Genomic DNA, 20,599 nt, shown 5'->3' with positions numbered 1-20,599 from the left:
TCGGAGTCATAAGGCCTGCCTTCCCTTTACTTCCCAGGGTCGTTACGGGCCCAGGAGAAGTTCACTTCCACTTGGGAAGGGGCTGGGAATACACCGAGTGGCCAGATGATGATGATCTCTGAACGCATAAAAATCTGGCCACTCAGTGTCTATCCTGTATAATAAAAGGCTAATATGCAAATGGTCCCCTTGACCAGGAGTTCGACCATCAGGCAGGCCGGCCAACCGCCCATGTCCCCTCCCCCTAGCCAGGCTGGCCGGACCCCACCCATGCACGAATTCATGCACCGGGCCTCTAATATACATATATATATATATATACACACACTGAGTGGCCAGATTATTATGCGTTCAGAGATCATAATAATCTGGCCACTCAGTGTATATCCTATATCAGGCATCCTCGAACTACGGCTCGCGGGCCACATGCGGCCCGCCGAGGACATGTATCCGGCCCGCCGGGTGCCGCTGCCTGTCCTGCTTAGCAGCCAACTCGTCCGGGGCCTGCAGTGCGAATTTGTTCATAGTTGTTTTTTTGTTTTGTTTTGTTTTTTTATTTTTTATTTTATACAGAGAGGAAGAGAGAGGGATAGAAAATTAGAAACATTGATGAGAGAGAGACATCGATCAGCTGCCTCCTGCACGCCCCCTACTGGGGATGTGCCCACAACCCAGGTACATGCCCTTGACCAGAATCGAACCTGGGACCCTTCAGTCCGCAGGCCGACGCTCTATCCACCGAGCCAAACTGGTTAGGGCCATAGTTTTTTTTTTTAAACTATAGTCCGGCCTTCCAACGGTCTGAGGGACAGTGAACTGGCCCCCTGTTTAAAAAGTTTGAGGACCCCTGTCCTATATAATAAAAGGCTAATATGCAAATGGTCTCCTCAACCAGGAATTTGACCACCAGGCAGGCCAGCCAATTGCCCATGTCCCCTCCCCCTGGCCAGGCTGGCCGGACCCCACCCATGCACGAATCCATGCACCGGGCCTCTAATATATACCGAGTGGCCAGATTATTATGCGTTCAGAGATCATCATCATCTGGCCACTCTGTGTATACTCCCTTTGCACGCCGGGAAGATTCTTCTTGGAAAGCGCATCACGGAAGTGAATGTTTTTTAATGTCCTGATTAAACAAACCACCCTCTTGGTCAGCCCCTCTCCCAGGAGAAGGCCGTCCGGTGCGGGAAGACGCTGCCAGCCCCTTCGCTTCTCCCCTGGCGCCCGCGTCCACATTTTCGTGTGATCCTTCTCGGGTTTCACAAGTGGCTACAACAGTGGCCGCTTCTAGGGACATTTACTTGTTTTTAGCAGAGACAGTAACTATTCCTGTCATGACTGCTTTTAGTTAAGATCAGCCTTTCACAGTTGCAGCACATTCTTTCGTTCTAACTTGGTTGGAGGATGACTCCCCTCCCTCTCCATGCGACCTCAGGTGATGACTTTTGTGCTCAGACCTACAAGTAACGTTGTAGCATTTAGAGCAACATTGTAGCATTTAGAGCAACATTGTAGCACTCCGTGCCATTTCGTTACCACGGTGATGAGTTGCCATGGGAACAAGGAGCCTATGGCAACACTGGTTTCATTAGATGTCACGTCACCACAGTGCTAGCACCCTGTGGACAGACCCCGTTCAGCGAGGACGTGCGGTCCGTCTCCGGCTTCTGCGGGCCCCGCTTTTCCTTCCGTTCCCCACCAAGGGAACAATCGCCTCGTGGCCACAGGAATCTTCCACTCAAAACCAGCTCCAAAGGCTCGGCTAGAAAAAGGAACCCACGTGAACCCCAGATAGTACAGGAACGGGCCCCCACTGGGCTTGAGGAATATCAAAACACTTCATATATTCATCTGAAAAAATAACAGAATTCATTCGCGCGTCCCCCCTTCCCTCCCGCCCCCAGATCCCAGCTCATATTTAAAAATTTTTTCAGTTTTTCATTTCTTTTTCCTGTACGGTTTACCCGGGAACAAAGATTCACACGGTATTTTCCGTATGTGCAGCTATGTAATCACATCCAAGAACTCACACTCGGGGCCCTGTCTCCTTGACCAACTTTTCTTTGTACTTCTGGAGCTGAGCTGAGCTGAGCTAACCCCCAACCAAAGGAAACGCTGTATTTTTATCGCAGACGGAAGCGGGAAGAGGAAAAACCTTCCGAGGTAAAAACGGGGGGAAGAGTGACTGAAAACAGACAAGCGGGCCCTAGCCGGTGTGACTCAGTGGATAGAGTGCCGGCCTGGGGACGGAAGGGTCCCGGGTTCAATTCCCGTCAAGGGCATGGACCTTGGTTGCGGGCACATCCCCAGTTGGGGGTGTGCAGGAGGCAGCTGATGGTTGTTTCTCTCTCATCGATGTTTCTAACTCTCTATCCCTCTCCCTTCCTCTCTGTAAAAAATCAATAAAATATATTTTTTAAAAAAAACCACACACAAGACAAGACAAGCGGGAAAGGCAGCACACTCCATTTCATTTACCCACGCGCTTCCTGCTGTCCTGTCAGGACCACTGAGCATTGCAACAAAGTGTCAATCATTAGTTACATTGATTAGGTGGGATGATAGGCAAATGTCAGTCATTCTGCGATGAAGACCTGGGGATGGGGGGGGGGTTGGGGGGAGGGGAGAGGGGAGAGAGAGGGGGAGGGAGGGGACCTTTTCCTCATCGGAGAATAAAACACTGCCGATTCGCCGTGGCCCTTCATCTCGCTGAGCAACCGGCAAGCAGGAAGACAGAAATAACTCGTATTTCTCATCACAAAGGCGTAAAAAGTCAGCCCTGCTTCTGAGGCCGCTTCTGAACAATCTGGTCAAACTGTAGAGCGGAGAGAGATTTCTCAGGCCGCCCCGCACCGCTTCCTCCTCGATTCGGGGGAGGAAAGTGTCTTCGTGATTCTGCTTCAACGACCGGCTGGCCCTGCACAGGGAGCCGCGGACGCCCCTCCATCCTGTCCCGGGCCCTTCCCCGTGTCCCCGGCGGCGCCTAGGCGTCCGGTTCAATGACACGCGCGACAGCCACGGGACCTGGGCCAGCAGCGTCCCGATCGATGGAGCGATCGATGGATCGATGGATGGATCGGTCCCCGACGCAGGAGTTAGAAAACTACCCCGAGAACCCTTTGCGAGCATCCAGGCTACAGAACAGATACATGTAGGGTTATTTTTGTTTCAAAGACGTGTATTCCCAAGTTCCCGGAAAGGCGGGCCCGGCGGGGCGGGGGTGCGCGGGGCGGGGCCCAAGTTCCTGGAAAGGCGGGGCCCGGCGGGGCGGGGCTGTGCGGGGCGGGGCCCGGCGGGGGTGAGCGGGGCGGGCCTCCGGGCCTCACTTGGAGGCGCCCAGGTGCACCAGCGCCAGGACGGTCGTGTAGCTGTGGAACAGGTCCTCGTCCCGCACCTCGCTGTCCCGCACCTCGCTGCACCGCCGCAGCGCAAAGTGCCCCGTGACGATGCGGTCGCACCCGATCTCCCCGTTGCCGAAGAAGCCGAACAGGGGCACGCCGGGGAAGGCCTTCCGGAACGCGTCGGCCTCCACGTTGCCCCGGGCCCGGTAGAACTGGGCGCCCCGGCCCACGCAGGCGAACATGAAGCCCACCGTGTCCCGCTCGGGGATGCCGGCGGCCTTGAGGCGCTGCACCGCGGCCTCCACCGCCTTCTCGTCGCTCACGTCCTCGCTCAGCAGCACCGTGGCGCTCTGCACGCGCTGGCCGCTCACCGACAGCCCGACCACGCCCGTGCCATCCACATCCACGGGGCACCTGGGGGACGCAACCAGAACGGGGCCGTTCACCGCGGGACACCACGGAACGTGCCATGTGTCCACGGGCAAGATCAGCCCGGCCCGCGGGGCGCCGGGGTCGAGCGCCCACCTAGGAACCAGGAGGTCAGGGTTCGATCCCCGGCCGGGTGGCGGGCTCCATCCCCCAGCGAGGGGCGTGCAGGAGGCAGCCGGTCAGTGATTCTCTCTCATCATGGAATTTCTCTCTCTTTCTCTCTGAAATCAATAAAATATACACATGGATAATAAATAGTATATCTGGCCCTAGCCCGGGTGGCTCAGTGGATAGAGCATCGGCCTGCAGACTGAAAGGTCCTGGGTTCGATTCCCGATCAAGGGCAGGTGCCCGGGTTGTGAGCTCGATCCCCAGTCGGGGGCGTGCAGGAGGCAGCCGAGCAGTGATTCTCTCTCATCATGGATGTTTCTTTTTTTAAAAAAATATATATATTTTATTGATTTTTTTACAGATAGGGAGAGGGAAAGAGAGTTAGAAACATCGATGAGAGAGAAACATCCATCAGCTGCCTCCTGCACACCTCCCTACTGGGGATGTGCCCACAACCAAGGTCCATGCCCTTGACCGGAATCGAACCCGGGACTCTTCAGTCTGCAGGCCGACGCTCTATCCACTGAGCCACACCGGTCAGGGCTCATCATGGATGTTTCTATCTCTCGCTTTCTTTCTGAAATCAATAAAAGACACACAGGTATATAACCTAAATAATAAAAGGGTATTATGCAAATAGACCAAATGGCAGAACAACCAATCAAAGTGTAATATGCTAATGATATGCTAAGGCTGCTCAACAGCTCGCTATGACATGCACTGACCACCAGGGGGCAGATGCTCCGACTGGTAGGTTAGCTTGCTGCTGGGGTCCCGTCCATCGGGACTGAGCGAGATGGGCTGGACATGCCCTGGAGCCCTCCCGCGGTCCCTCCCCGGCCTGATTGTGCACCCGTGGGGCCCCGGTGGGGTCCCTCAGCCTGGCCTGTGCCCTCTCTCCATCTGGGACCCCTTCGGGGGATGTTGGAGAGCCGGTTTCAGCCCGATCCCACAGGCCACTCCGCTTGGGAGGGCGCCAGAGGCAGGGCTCATGCTGGGGCAGCGGGAGCTTCTCCTGATCGGGACTGATGGGGTTCGACCCTGCGGGGGTGGGGGTGGCAGGTAGGAGCTGCAGGCCGCATTGGACTACGGGTTTCCGCCGATCCCTACAGGCCACTCAGAGGGACTCCACCCATGCACGAATTCGTGCACAAACACAGAAGGGCAAATGTGCCCCCACCAAGACTCCTGTGTGTTGAGGAGGGGACCCTGACCTTTCTCGCTGCCGTAACAGTCACCTGGCCCTTCTATGCCTGCACAGTGAGGTCTCATAAATGCAGCTTTTCGGTATTATTTACATCTCTGGTGTCTTTTCCCCCCGAATATTCAGCTACAAATATTCAATCGTGGAGGGTATTTTTAGCTCTATTTATTTACTTTTTTAATATTTTTTTTTTTTATTGGTTTCAGAGAGGAAGGGAGAGGGAGAGAGAGAAACATGCATGAGGAGAGAGAATCACGGATCAGCTGTCTCCTGCACAACCCACACTGGGAATCGAGCCCGCAACCCGGGCACATGCCCTTGACCAGGAATCAAACCTGGGACCCTTTGGTCCGCGGGCCGATGCTCTATCCATTGAGCCACACTGGCCAGGGCCATTTTTAGCTTTATGTTGCTCGGTCCATCAAGTTTCTGGAACCTCTCCCTTCCTTGCTGTTTTGTTTGTTGTGGGGTTTTTTTTGTTTTGTTTTTTTTGTTAATATATTTATTGATTTCAGAGAGGAAGGGAGAAGGAGAGAGAGAAACATCCATGATGAGAGAGAATCACTGATCGGCTGCCTCCTGCACGCCCCCTACTGGGGATCGAGCCTGCAACCCGGGCATGAGCCCTTGGCCAGAATCGAACCCGGGACCCTTCAGTCTGCAGGCCGACGCTCTACCCGCCGAGCCACACCAGCCAGGGCTATTTTGTTTTGTGTTGTTTTTTTTTTCATTTCCAAGAGGACCCCTGCTGTCTGCTGTTTCGTGTTCGTACAGCGTGTCTAACAATAAAGCGGGAGGCAAAAAATGAAATAAAAAACAAACAAAAACCGCCCGCGGTCACCAAACCCCAAGCACGCGCCCCGTCCCGCGGGGGAACCGGCGGCAGGGCAGGTGGGACGTGGGGACGTACGTGTCAGAGGTCAGCGACACCAGGTTGTCCACCTGGCCCCCGGCCACCACGACGTTCGTGTCGCTGAAGGTGCGGACCACCCGCTGCAGGTAGCTGCTGGCCCCCACTTTACAGCAGTTGTAGCCGAACACCAGGACCACGCGGAGCTCGGGGTTGTCCAGGAGGCCTGCGGGGAGGAAGGGCGGCGGTGAGGGACGCCTGCAGACGGGACGGCACCTCCGCTTTGTGGAAGCTCCGTTTTCCGCGCTCTGAGCGACGGGCTCTCCGCGTTACTGACACACACAAGCGGGTGCGGCTGGGGAAGCCGCCGAGGGTCCCGGCGGCTACAAACTGCAACACGACTCAACATCTGGGCGACGATGTTTCCCCGTTAATAAAAAACTAAGGCCCTAACCCAGCCGTGGGCAAACGACGGCCCGCGGGCCGGATCCGGCTGTTCTATCCGGTTCTCTTGCTCTCGCCTCCGCTCCTTTCCTTTGAATTTATATTAGTTCACACAAACACTCCATCCATGCTTTTGTTCCGGCCCTCCGGTCCAGTTTAAGAACCCATGGTGGCCCTCGAGTCAAAAAGTTTGCCCACCACTGCCCTAACCGGTTTGGCTCAGAGGATAGAGCGCCAGCCTGCGGAATGAAGGGTCCCGGGTTCGATTCCCGGTCAAGGGCACAGGCCTGGGTTGCGGGCTCGATCCCCAATAAGGGGCGTGCAGCAGGCAGCCGATCCGTGATTCTCTCTCATCATGGATGTTTCTCTCTCTCCCTTCCTCTCTGAAACCAATAAAAATATACCCTATGTTGCGGGCACATCCCCAGGAGGAGGTGTGCAGGAGGCAGCTGATCGATGTTTCTCTCTCATCGATGTTTCTAACTCTCTATCCCTCCCCTTTCCTCTCTGTAAAAAAATCAATAAAATATATTTTAGCCGAAACTGGTTTGGCTCAGTGGATAGAGCGTCGGCCTGCGGACTGAAGGGTCCCGGGTTCGATTCCGGTCAAGGGCACGTACCTTGGTTGCGGGCACATCCCCAGTAGGAGGTGTGCAGGTGGCAGCAGATCGATGTTTCTTTCTCATCGATGTTTCTAACTCTCTATCCCTCTCCCTTCCTCTCTGTAGAATATCAATAAAATATATTTTAAAAAATTTAAAAAATAAAACAAAAACTAATGGCGGAAGAGAAGGGGGAGAGACAGAGAGAGAAACATGGACGTGAGAGAGACGCATCGACTGGTTGCCTCCCGAACGCGTCGTTCCGACCGGGGCTGGCGATCGAGTCTGCAACCGGGGTACGTGCCCTTGGCCGGAATCGAACCCGAGACCCTTTCGTCCTCAGGCTGAGGCTCTATCCATTGAGCCACACTGGCCAGGGCTCCTTCCCTTTTCTGATTAGCAAACCCTTCACAGATTTCCCCCCTTGGCGGCTGCACGATCTTTTACCCCCACGGGGTTCAGAGCCGTTTCCAATAACGGAGGCTTATCTCCACGGGCTGGCACGCACACACCCAGGGGCCACCACAGAATAGTTTCTATGCCAACCGTGATTTTTTTTTTTTTAACCAGCAAGTGCCAATCGATTCATTTGCAGATGTAGATAAAATACCTCACTCCGGCCCTGACTGGTGTGGTTCAGTGGATAGAGCATCGGCCTGTGGACTGAAGGGTCCCGGGTTCGATTCCGGTCAAGGGCATGTACCTTGGTTGCGGGCACATCCCCAGTGGGAGGTGTGCAGGAGGCAGCTGATCGATGTTTCTCTCTCATCGATGTTTCTAGCTCTCTATCCCTCTCCCTTCCTCTCTGTAAAAAATCAATAAAATATATTTTTTAAAAAAGGCCTCGCTTCACCTAAGGAGCTAGCGTGTCGCTTCACGGTAAATTACGCTTTCGCATCAGAGCTGAGACGCTTAAGCCAGTTCTCTGACGCCTCAGGTACCGCTTGGGACCCGCCTGCTTCAGCCACACGTTCTTGCCCGACAGTCTGCTTAAACCTACACTTTTTCTTAACTTTTCTAAACATATTTTTATTGATTTCAGAGAAGAAGGGAGAGGGAGAGAGAGAGAGAGAGAGAGAGACATCCATGAAGAGAGAGAATCACGGATCGGCTGCCTCCTGCACGCCCCCCACTGGGGATGGAGCCCGCCACCCGGGCCTGTGCCCTGACCGGGAATGGAACCGTGACCTCCTGGTTCCTAGGTCGACGCTCCCCCACGGAGCCACGCCGGCCGGGCTGACCTCACACTTGTTCTAAAACTCAGAATGGACCTCATCGCGAGCGTCCGACTCACCCACATCTCTCTCCGGGGTCCTGCGCTTCATTCGGACTCTCTAACAGAACCCCCCACCGAGACCGGGAACGGGCCGGCAATGACAGCGACTTACCTACTTCGGTGAAGCGACGTCTCTCTAGCGTTAAGTTCTTTGGGTTCTTCACAAAACGAAAGGGTTGTATTTTTATTCCTTCCACCTGAGGGAACAGCAGGGCAAACCCAGACTCTCCGATTTCAATCTCCTGCGGCCGATTGCTCCCCGAGCCCATGGGGGTCACTAGGAGAAAAGGGGAGCAGTTTCGTCCACAGAGTCGATACAAACGGAGGATTGCTTTCGGAGCAGCGCGCATCATCAGCCCTGCCTGCATCACCAGCCAACAGGCGCCCAGGCCACTACCCGAGGACGCGTTCGGCCCTGATGTCTCGGGGTACAGAGTCCTGGTGTCTCAGGGGTACAGAGTCCTGATGTCTCGGGGTACAGAGTCCTGATGTCTCGGGGTACAGAGCCCTGATGTCTCGGGGTACAGAGCCCTGATGTCTCGGGGGGTACAGAGTCCTGATGTCTCGGGGGGTACAGAGTCCTGATGTCTCGGGGTACAGAGGCCTGATGTCTCAGGGTACAGAGTCCTGATGTCTCGGGGTACAGAGTCCTGATGTCTCGGGGTACAGAGTCCTGATGTCTCGGGGTACAGAGTCCTGATGTCTCGGGGGGTACAGAGTCCTGATGTCTCGGGGTACAGAGTCCTGATGTCTCAGGGTACAGAGTCCTGATGTCTCAGGGTACAGAGTCCTGATGTCTCGGGGGGTACAGAGTCCTGATGTCTCGGGGGGTACAGAGTCCTGATGTCTCGGGGTACAGAGTCCTGATGTCTCGGGGTACAGAGTCCTGATGTCTCAGGGGGTACAGAGTCCTGATGTCTCAGGGGGTACAGAGTCCTGATGTCTTGGGGGTACAGAGTCCTGATGTCTGGGGGTACAGAGTCCTGATGTCTCGGGGTACAGAGTCCTGATGTCTCGGGGTACAGAGTCCTGATGTCTCAGGGTACAGAGTCCTGATGTCTCAGGGTACAGAGTCCTGATGTCTCGGGGGGTACAGAGTCCTGATGTCTCGGGGGGTACAGAGTCCTGATGTCTCGGGGTACAGAGTCCTGATGTCTCAGGGGGTACAGAGTCCTGATGTCTCAGGGGGTACAGAGTCCTGATGTCTTGGGGGTACAGAGTCCTGATGTCTGGGGGTACAGAGTCCTGATGTCTCGGGGTACAGAGTCCTGATGTCTCGGGGTACAGAGTCCTGATGTCTCGGGGGTACAGAGTCCTGATGTCTCGGGGGTACAGAGTCCTGATGTCTCGGGGGTACAGAGTCCTGATGTCTCGGGGTACAGAGTCCTGATGTCTCGGGGTACAGAGTCCTGATGTCTCGGGGTACAGAGTCCTGATGTCTCAGGGGGTACAGAGTCCTGATGTCTCGGGGTACAGAGTCCTGATGTCTCAGGGGGTACAGAGTCCTCATGTCTCGGGGTACAGAGTCCTGATGTCTCAGGGGGTACAGAGGCCTGATGTCTCGGGGTACAGAGTCCTGATGTCTCAGGGGGTACAGAGGCCTGATGTCTCAGGGTACAGAGTCCTGATGTCTGCGATTCCCCGCCAAATGGTTTGCAAAGAAACAAGCTAGTGTGGGGACATTTCTTTAAGTGGTGAAACTAGATGGAGCGCGTGGGGGTGTGTATTGTACTATTATTCTTCCAACTTTATTTTTTTAAAAATATATTTTATTGATTTTTTTACAGAGAGGAAGGGAGAGGGAGAGAGAGTTAGAAACATGGATGAGAGAGAAACATCCATCAGCTGCCTCCTGCACACCTCCACCTGGGGATGTGCCGCAACCAAGGTACATGCCCTTGACCGGAATCGAACCCAGGACCCTTCAGTCCACAGGCCAATGCTCTATCCACTTAGCAACACCGGCCAGGGCTCTTTTCTTTATTTTTTAAATATATTTTTATTGATTTCAGAGAGGAAGGGAGAGAGATAGAAACATCCATGATGAGAGAGAATCATGGATCGGCTGCCTCCTGCACGCCCCCTACTGGGGATGGAGCCTGCAACCTGGGCATGTGCCCTTGACCGGAATGGAACCTGAGACCCTTCAGTCCACAGGCTGACGCTCTATCCACTGAGCCAAACCAGCTAGGGCTCAACTTTTCTATAGGTTTGAAGTTTTTCTAAAAAAGTTGTGTGTGTGGGGGTGGGGGGAGGGGAGTAAATACTTCTTCACAGCAATTCCGCTTTAAAAAATGTACCCTGGGCTAAAATATTTGACCATTATATAAAGTACACACACAAACAAAAATACTTTTAAAAGATAATTTTTTATAACAAATAAAAAAGAAAAACTGGTATTAAGATTAAAAGTTACATTACATATGAAAGATCATTTTTCTTGAAATATTAAAAAAAAAGTTACATTATACAATGAAATGTAGCCATTAAGAATAACAGACATAGCTCTGGCTGGTTTGGCTCAGTGGATAGAGCATCAGCCTGCGGACTTAGGGTCTCAGGTTCGATTCCGGTCAAGGGCATGTACCTTGGTTGTGGGCACCATCCCCAGTGGGGGGCGTGCAGGAGGCAGCTGATGGATGTTTCTCTCTCATCGATATTTCTAACTCGCTTTCCCTCTCCCTTCCTCTCTGTAAAAATCAATAAAATATAATAAAAAAAGAATGACAGACATCTTAGTTAACATGGACATGTTTGTAATATGTTGCGAATTTTAAAGGTGGGGGTTAGGGACAAAATTGAATCCCAACCCCAAATTCATATGAAGTCGTAACCTCCAGTGGGACTGTACTTGGAGAGAAGGCCTTAAAGAGGAAAGTAATGTTACATGAGATCCTAAGGGTGAGGCCCTAATTAAAAACAGGACCGGTGCCCGGGCCGGCGTGGCTCCGTGGCTGAGCGTCGACCTAGGAACCAGGAGGTCACAGTTCGATTCCCAGGCAGGGCACCTGCCCGGGTTGTGGGCTCGATCCCCAGAGTGGGGAGTGCAGGAGGCAGCCGATCCACGATTCTCTCTCATCATGGATGTTTGTTTCTCTCTCTCTCTCTCTCTCTCTCTCTCTCTCCCTTCCTCTCTGAAATCAATAAAAATATATTTAAAAAAAGAAAAAAAAGCCCTGACCAGTGTGGCTCAGTGGATAGAGCGTCGGCCTGTGGGCTGAAGGGTCCCGGGTTTGATTCCAGTCAAGGGCATGTACCTTGGTTGCGGGCACATCCCCAGTAGGAGGTGTGCAGGAGGCAGCTGATCAATGTTTCTCTCTCATCGATGTTTCTAACTCTCTATCCCTCTCCCTTCCTCTCTGTAAAAAAATCAATAAAATATGTAAGAAGAAGAAGAAGAGGAAGAGGAGGAGGAAGAGGAGGAGGAGGAGGAGGAAGAGGAGGAGGGAAGAGCAGGAGGGAAGAGGAGGAGGGAGGAGGAGGAGGAAGAGGAGGAGGAGGAGGAGGGAAGAAGAGGAAGAGGAGTAGGGAAGAGGAGGAGGAGGAGGAGGGAAGAGGAGGAGGGAGGAGGAGGAGGAGGGAGGAGAAGGAGGAGGAAGAGGAGGAGGAAGAGGAAGAGGAGGAGAAGAAAGAGCCCTGGCCGGTGTGGCCCAGTGGATAGAGCATCGGCCTGAGGACTGAAGGGTCCCGGGTTCGATTCCCGGTCAGGGCACAGGCCCGGGTTGCAGGCTCAATCCCCAGTAGGGGGCGTGCAGGAGGCAGCCGATCCATGATTCTCATCAATGTTTCTAACTCTCTATCCCTCTCTCTTCCTCTCTGTAAAAAATCAATAAAATATGTAAGAAGAAGAAGAGGAGGAGGAGGAAGAGGAGGAGGAAGAGGAAGAAGAGGAGGAGGAGGAGGAGGAGGGAAGAGGAGGAGGAGGAGGAGGAGGAGGAGGAGGGAGGAGGAGGAGGGAGGAGGAGTAGAAGGAGGAAGAGGAGGAGGAGGAGGGAGGAGGAGGAGGGAGGAGGAGTAGAAGGAGGAGGAGGAGGAGGAGAAGGAGGAGGAGAAGGAGGAGGGAAGAGGAGGAGGAGGAGGAGGAGGAGGAGGAGGGAGGAGGAGGAGGGAGGAGGAGGAGGGAGGAGGAGGAGGAAGAGGAGTAGAAGGAGGAGGAGTAGAAGGAGGAGGAGGAGGAGGAGGGAAGAGGAGGAGGAGGAGGAGGAGGAGGAGGAGGAGGAGGGAGGAGGAGGAGGAGGAGGAGGGAGGAGGAGGAGAAGAAAGAGCCCTGGCTGGTGTTGCTCAGTGGATAGAGCATCGGCCTGAGGACTGAAGGGTCCCCGGGTTCGATTCCCGGTCAGGGCACAGGCCCGGGTTGCAGGCTCGATCCCCAGTGGGGGGCGTGCAGGAGGCAGCTGATCCATGATTCCCTCTCATCATGGATGTTTCTCTCTCTCTCTCTCTCTCTCTCTCTCCCCCCCCCCCTTCGTCTCTGACATCAATAAAAATATATTTAAAAGAAGAAGAAGAAGAAAGACAAGCAGGACAGCTGGTTTACACAGACAGCCCTGCGACGGTCCATAGGAACCACATTCATAGACGTCGCATGTAACACCTGGTAAGTAGGACCGCCTTCTGTGTGTCTCGGGCTTTAAGCTACAAGGAGCTCCCCCCCAACCCGGAACGGACCCGCAGGGCGGCAGGGGGGAGACCGCCCGGCGGGCACTGTGCTCACCCACAATCCCGGGGGCCACGACGCCCAGGACCTGGCACTGACTCGGGAACAGCTTCTCCAGGGCCATGGCCGTCTCCGTCGTCGCTCTCTTCCTGGCTGCAGGGACACAGGGGCACAGGAGTCAAGGTCACCGACGGCGCCGAGGGAAAGCAAGGCCAACGCTGGACAAAGCTGAAGCCATCTGACACCAGGACGCTGTGCCAGGACGTCTCAAAACGGTGATAGAGCCCGGCCGGCGTGGCTCCGCGGCTGAGCGTCCACCTAGGAACCAGGAGGTTAGGGTGCGATTCCCGGTCAGGGCACAGGCCCCGGTTACGGGCTCGACCCCGTGTGGGGCGTGCAGGAGGCAGCCGATCCGTGATTCTCTCTCATCGTGGATGTTTCTATCTCTCTCTTCTTCTCCCTTCCTCTCTGAAATAAAAAAAATTTATTTAAAAAATAAAACAATTAAAATGCTGATGAACCAATGGATACAAGACACTGGGGGGGGGGCAGGTAAAGGCATGTGCTGGGGGGTAGGGGAGGCCGGGGGGGAGGTCAATGGAAAAAAAAGGAAAGGAGACATATGGACTATTTGTAATACTTCAAACAATAAAAATAAAAATAAAAAATAAATGCTGATAAAAACAAATGTGTTCCTGGGTGGGGCCTGTTTTATATTTTAACTAGAAGCCTGATGCACGAAAATTCGTGCAAGAGTAGGCCTTCCTTCCCCCGGCTGCTGGCACCGGCTTCCCTCCGGCATCCGGGACCCGGGCTGCTTCCCTCCTCTGGCCACCCGGGACCCGGGCTGCTTCCCTCCTCTGACCACCCGGGACCCTGGCTGGCTTCCCTCCTCTGACCACCCAGGACCCGGGCTGCTTCCCTCCTCTGGCCACCCGGGACCCGGGCTGCTTCCCTCCTCTGGCCACCCCGCCAGCAACCGGGACCCAGACTGGCTTCCCTCCTCTGGCCACCCGGGACCCAGACTGGCTTCCCTCCTCTGGCCACCCGCAGGCACCCCGGACCCAGGCTGCTTCCCTCCTCTGGCCACCCGGGACCCAGACTGGCTTCCCTCCTCTGACCACCCGGGACCCAGGCTGCTTCCCTCCTCTGGCCACCCAGGACCCGGGCTGGCTTCCCTCCTCTGGCCACCCGCAGGCACCCCGGACCCAGGCTGCTTCCCTCCTCTGGCCACCCGGGACCCAGACTGGCTTCCCTCCTCTGGCCACCCGGGACCCAGACTGGCTTCTCTCCTCTGGCCACCCGGGACCCAGACTGGCTTCTCTCCTCTGACCACCCGGGACCCGGGCTGCTTCCCTCCTCTGGCCACCCGGGACCCGGGCTGCTTCCCTCCTCTGGCCACCCGGGACCCGGGCTGCTTCCCTCCTCTGGCCACCCGGGACCCTGGCTGCTTCCCTCCTCTGACCACCCAGGACCCTGGCTGGCTTCCCTCCTCTGGCCACCCACAGGCACCCCGGACCCGGGCTGGCTTCCCTCGGGCCCCGGCTTTGCCAGGAAGGACGTCCGGTCTAATTAGCATATTACCCTTTTATTATTATAGATAGATTCCACACGTGACCTTTAGCATCACCAGTTTGCCCACGGACAGCTTTTGCTCCAAGGACGTTACACTTGGCTGCAGCAGCAGGTGGATTGTAGACGAGCTCCTGTACCTTCCTGCTCGGCACAGAGATGCCGCAGACACAGGCCCCAGCACTCAAAGGGACGGTGACCCACAGCCGCCGGCGAACTCGGGTCCCAGGGCGCCCCTCCCCGCTGGGACACAGGCTACGGCTTCTCACGGCGAGCCAAGGTCACACTGCTCTATTCCTACTTCTGGTAAACGGGTCCCCATCAGTTAACACCGCAAAAGGCTTGAATAAAATCAACGAACGACAAGTGCTGGCGAGGATGCAGAGAGAAAGGAACCCTCGTGCACTGCTGGTGGGAAGGCAGACTGGGGCAGCCACTGTGGGGAACAGTATGGAGTTTCCCCAAAAAACTGAAAATGGAACTCCCATTTGACCCAGCGATCCCACTTCTAGGACTATATCCCAAGAAACCAGAAACACCCATCAGAAAGGATATATGCACCCCTATGTTCATAGCAGCACAATTCACCATAGCTAAGATCTGGAAACAGCCTAAGTGCCCATCGGCAGATGAGTGGATTAAAAACTGTGGTCCATCTACACCATGGAATACTACGCTGCGGTAAAAAAGAAGGAGTTCTTACCATTTGCAACAGCATGGATGGAAATGGAGAGCATTATGCTAAGCGAAATAAGCCAGTCGGAGAAAGATAAATATCACATGGTCTCATTCATATGTGGGATGTAATGATCAACATAATGTGATGAACAAGAATAGATCCAGAGACAACTGGTAAGGGAGGTGGGGGGGTTAGAGAGCCATCAAAGGACTTGTAAGCATGCGTATGAGCATCACCAACGGACACAGACACCGGGGCGGTGGGGGTTTGCCCGGGGAGGGAATGGCTGGGGGAGGGGGTGTCAATTGGGGAAAAAGGAGACATATGCAAAACTTTAGGCAATAAAAAAAAAGAAAACCGCCCTGACCGGTGTGGCTCAGTGGATAGAGCGTCGGCCTGTAGACTCAAGGGTTCCAGGTTCGATTCCAGTCAAGGGCATGGACCTTGGTTGTGGGCACATCCCCAGTGGGGGGTGTGCAAGGAGGCAGCTGATCGATGTTTCTCTCTCATCGATGTTTCTAACTCTCTATCCCTCTCCCCTCCTCTCTGTAAAAAATCAATAAAATATATATTTTTTTTAAAAAAAAGAAAGAATACACATAAGGAGACAAACACCCACAACGCTGTCTTTGGATAGTCACCTCGCTTGTGACCCCGACACTCTTCCAGGCTGATGAACGTGTCCGAATCGGCCATGTAGAGGACTGTCTGCGGTAAGATGCGCACGTTCTGCAGGGAGGAAAATGAACTGAAATTAGAGCGCAGGAAGCGACGAGTGCTTCTGTGGTTAAAAACGTTTCACCCCCGTCCAGGCGGTGGCTGCCCGCCCCCCTCCGCCCCGCCCCCCCACTCCGGTGGGTCAAAGCTGAGTCCCTCCACTTCTCATTCATTTTTCACGCGTGCTCTTGCATTTTCAGCTCAGTCATTTGTGAAACATCGATTATCTCTTCCAGGCAAACTCATGCCCGACTCACTCAAGACGTTCATTCTCGTGGTGATTTAAACAAGAACATGAAGCACCAGCAAAAAAAAAAAAAAACCAAAGAAACCAGAGGCCACTTGCTCTATCGGAACAGGCGCTGCAGTATCAGAAGCTGCCCATCAAGTATCACAATCCGTATTTCAATGAATATCCCAGGCCCTCACTTCCACCATAGCCACTTAAGATGGTTTCCCCCAAGCCGAAACCGGTGTGGCTCAGTGGATAGAGCATCGGCCTGCGGACTGAAGGGTCCCGGGTTCGATTCCGGTCAAGGGCATGTACCTTGGTGGCGGGCACATCCCCAGTGGGAGGTGTGCGGGAGGCAGCTGATGGATGTTTCTCTCTCATCGATGTTTCTAGCTCTCTATCCCTCTCCCTTCCTCTCTGTAAAATATCAATAAAATATATTTAAAAAAACAAAGATGGTTTCCCCCAAGAGATAGTTGATGGTTATGGTAAAATACATTTTTATGGATTTCAGAGAGGAAGGGAGAGGGAGAGAAACATCCAATGATGAGAGAGAATCATGGATCGGCTGCCTCCTGCACGCCCCACACGGGATGGAGCCTGCAACCCCAGGCATGTGCCCTTGACCGGGAACCGAACCCGGGACCTTTCAGTCTGCAGGCCGACGCTCTATCCACTGAGCCACACCGTCTAGGGCTCCACCAAGAGATAGTTTAGTGCCACTGAATAAAAGCGACTAAGAGACTATAGAGACCTAAATGCTTTTTTTTTTTTTTAAATATATTTTATTGATTTTTTACAGAGAGGAAGGGAGAGGGATAGAGAGCTAGAAACATCGATGAGAGAGAAACATCGATCAGCTGCCTCCTGCACACCCCCTACTGGGGATGTGCCCGCAACCAAGGTACATGCCCTTGACCGGAATCGAACCCGGGACCCTTTAATCCACAGGCCGACGCTCTATCCACTGAGCCAAACCGGTTTCGGCGAGACCTAAATGCTTTGAAACAAGATAGAAACATATAGGTTCAAAGTATCTCCCCACCAAACACTTCGGTGGAAAAGAGTTACCTTTACAGCAGCAACATCTGGCTGACACCATGTTACTAAAAAAATCAAAATTAAAAATAAATCAAAGGTAACATCAGCAACGATGACAGCCCAGCATCAGCCAAGGATACATAATGTCAATCTAACCAACATCGGCAGCTAAGTTTAGAACATGACGGGCCTGCCATGTACACCTGTGTCCGAGCTGTGATCGTCCAGGAAAAGCTTGGAGAAAAGGTTCCAGGACAAAGAATCAAGAATCAGGGAGGGCCCTAACCGGTGTGGCTCAGTGGATAGAGCGTCGGCCTGGGGACTGAAGGGTCCCGGGTTCGATTCCGGTCAAGGGCATGTACCTTGGTTGCGGGCACATCCCCAGTAGGAGGTGTGCAGGAGGCAGCTGATCGATGCTTCTCTCTCATCGATGTTTCTCTCTATCCCTCTCCCTTCCTCTCTGTAAAAAATCAATAAAATATATTTAAAAAAAAAAAAAAAAGAATCAGGGAGGCTCAGTAGTTGAGCGTCGACCTAGGAACCAGGAGGTCAGGGTTCGATTCCCGGTCAGGGCACAGGCCCGGGTTGCAGGCTCCATCCTCAGTGGGGGGCGTGCAGGAGGCGGCCGATCCGTGATTCTCTCTCCTCACGGATGTTTCTCTCTCTCCCTCTCCTTTCCTCCCTGAAATTAATTTAAAAATATATATATTTAAAAAAAAAGAATCAGGACGAATAAATGCAACCTAAAACTCTAAACGGAATCCTTTGGCTTTGAAGGACGGCCCTGGGAAAAGTGGCCAAAGGGAAACGGAAGACGAGGGTGAGACGGTAGGAATGTGTCAGCCGCACATCCGGACCCTGACGGTGGTCGTGCAAGGTCTGGTTTGGGGGTAACACGCAGGGAGGTACAAGGGGGGGCGGAGCAGTTACCCTCCGATGGTTCTGCCCCCCCCCCCCCCCCCATGAGCACAGCCTGCACGCAGAGGCTGCCTCTGGCTCCGCGTTGGAGTTTTCACCTGCCCAGGTGCTGCCCATCATTTGAAATCGGGGTGTCGGGGCTTAAGGAAATATGTGGGTTTCAGACGAGCTCTTGGCTTTGTCTCTGCTGGAGAGACTCCGCCGCCTTTTCTGCACCAACAGGGACTCGCTCCCAGGGGCGGGGGGTGGGGGTGGGCGCGGGAAGGAGAGGGTCCCGCCGCCTGAGCCCCGCAGCGAAGCTCTGGGTGCGGACGGCGCCCCAACGCGTGAGCGAGGGCCCAGCGAAACCCCGGCACCTCCTTAGGAGATGCGGTCCTTAAACCCGAGGCTTCAAAATGTTCCCCTGTCACGAGCAAATGATGATCCCCAAACTCTAAAAAACAACCCCGTGAGAGAAACTGGGGTACAACCAGAGTTCGCGCTCACAGACCGGCCCAGCACCCGCACCGCCCGTGCAACCCCCCGACACCCCCTCACTGCACCGGCCCGTGCAACTCCCCGCCCCCCGCACTGCACCGGCCCGTGCAACCCCCCGCCGCCCCCCACTGCACCGGCCCGTGCAACCCCCCGCCCCTCCCCACTGCACCGGCCCGTGCAACCCCCCGCCCCCCTCACTGCACCGGCCCGTGCAAACCCCCGCCCCCCCTCACTGCACCGGCCCGTGCAAACCCCCGCCCCCCCCTCACTGCACCGGCCCGTGCAAACCCCCGCCCCCCCCCACTGCACCGGCCCGTGCAACCCCCCGCCCCCCACTGCACCGGCCTGTGCAACCACCCCCCACCCCCCCTCACTGCACCGGCCCGTGCAACCCCCCGCCCCCCCCCCATTGCACCGGCCCGTGCAAACCCCCGACCCCCATTGCACCGGCCCGTGCAACCACCCGCCCTCCCTCACTGCACCGGCCCGTGCAACCACCCCCCGCCCCCCCCAACTGCACCGGCCCGTGCAACCACCCCCCGCCCCCCCCCCCAACTGCACCGGCCCGTGCAACCCCCGCCCCCCCTCACTGCACCGGCCCGTGCAACCCCCGCCCCCCGCGTCCCCCACTTGCCTGCAGCTCCGAGGCCGCCGCCCTGACCAGGCAGTGCTCCTGCGGGGGGCCGGCGTCCGCCGGGCCCGCCGAGATCCAGGCCACCCCGCGCTGGGCTCGCAGCACCCGGCGCACGCTCTCCCTCCACAGGCGGCTGACGCTGCGGGCGCGACCACAAAGGCGGTGAGCTGAGCGGGCGTCCTTCCCGCCCCCGCCCCCGCCCCGCACGGACCCGCCCGCAGCCCCGCCGGCCCGCCGCTCACCCGGCCACCCGCAGCAGCGCCCGGGCGGGCAGGAAGGAGAGCACCCGCTCCACCACCTCCGCCAGGTTGCTCAGCACGAAGGCGCCCGGTGGGTCCGCGGGGAAACCGCCGCCGCCCCCGCCCCCGCCCCCGCCCGCCGGCTCCATCCCGCCCCGCAGGTTCCCGCGGCGGGACCGCTGCACCGAGGGGTCAGAAAGCGGCACCAGCTCCAGCTCCGGCTCCAGCTCCGGCCGGTGCACACTGCGCAGGCGCGCGCCACTTCCGGATGGGGCGGGACTTCCGGCCGCGGGCTTCCGCTGGATCCGGGGAGACTGGTCCTCCAGCTGTCAGTCCCGCAAGCACAGCAAAGCCTCCGCCGCCCCCGACCCCCTCTTTCAAAGCCTGTGGGCGCCACGAGCCCAGCTTCCCCACGGGCGGTGTCCGCTTTAGAAGCCGCCCTCGTGTGTGGGAACCGGCGCTGCTCGGTCCGCGCGTGGCCCGGCTGGACCGCCGTCTGCACCGCGGTCCCCCCCACCTGCACCTCGGTCTCCACCTGCACCTCGGTCCCCACCTGCACCTCGGTCTCCACCTGCACCTCGGTCCCCCTCGCCTGCACCGCGGTCTCCACCTGCACCTCGGTCCCCCCCACCTGCACCTCGGTCTCCACCTGCACCTCGGTCTCCACCTGCACCTCGGTCTCCACCTGCACCGCGGTCCCCCCCACCTGCACCTCGGTCTCCACCTGCACCTCGGTCTCCACCTGCACCTCGGTCTCCACCTGCACCTCGGTCCCCCCACCTGCACCTCGGTCCCCCCCACCTGCACCTCGGTCCCCCCACCTGCACCTCGGTCCCCCTCGCCTGCACCGCGGTCCCCCCACCTGCACCTCGGTCTCCACCTGCACCTCGGTCCCCCTCGCCTGCACCGAGCCCACCTGCACCGCGGTCCCCCCGCCTGCACCGCGGTCCCCACCTGCACCTCGGTCTCCACCTGCACCTCGGTCCCCCTCGCCTGCACCGCGGTCCCCGCCTGCACCTCGGTCCCCCCCCCCGCCTGCACCTCGGTCCCCCCACCTGCACCGCGGTCCCCCCCACCTGCACCTCGGTCCCCCCACCTGCACCTCGGTCCCCCTCGCCTGCACCGCGGTCCCCCCACCTGCACCTCGGTCCCCCTCGCCTGCACCGCGGTCCC

At 56.4% G+C, this 20,599-nt stretch overlaps 1 protein-coding gene across 1 annotated transcript; it reads right to left on the bottom strand.

Annotated features, from left to right (window-relative positions):
• Nucleotides 1-2,448: 2,448 nt before the first annotated feature.
• FBXO22 (F-box protein 22) lies at nucleotides 2,449-19,680 on the bottom strand. The gene is made up of 7 exons (XM_080651771.1): nucleotides 19,430-19,680; nucleotides 19,188-19,326; nucleotides 15,810-15,897; nucleotides 12,975-13,070; nucleotides 8,373-8,537; nucleotides 5,999-6,164; nucleotides 2,449-3,758 (listed from the first exon to the last, which is right to left on the bottom strand). The coding sequence occupies exons 1-7, from the start codon at nucleotides 19,573-19,575 to the stop codon at nucleotides 3,326-3,328; spliced, it is 1,233 nt and encodes a 410-aa protein (XP_080507897.1). The 5' UTR covers nucleotides 19,576-19,680; the 3' UTR covers nucleotides 2,449-3,325.
• Between the last annotated feature and the right edge of the window lie 919 nt (nucleotides 19,681-20,599).

The sequence above is a fragment of the Plecotus auritus genome (genome assembly GCF_963455305.1).
Source record: "Plecotus auritus genome assembly, chromosome: 15".
NCBI classification, from domain to species: domain Eukaryota; kingdom Metazoa; phylum Chordata; class Mammalia; order Chiroptera; family Vespertilionidae; genus Plecotus; species Plecotus auritus.
This window is presented reverse-complemented; position numbering and strand designations above follow the sequence as displayed.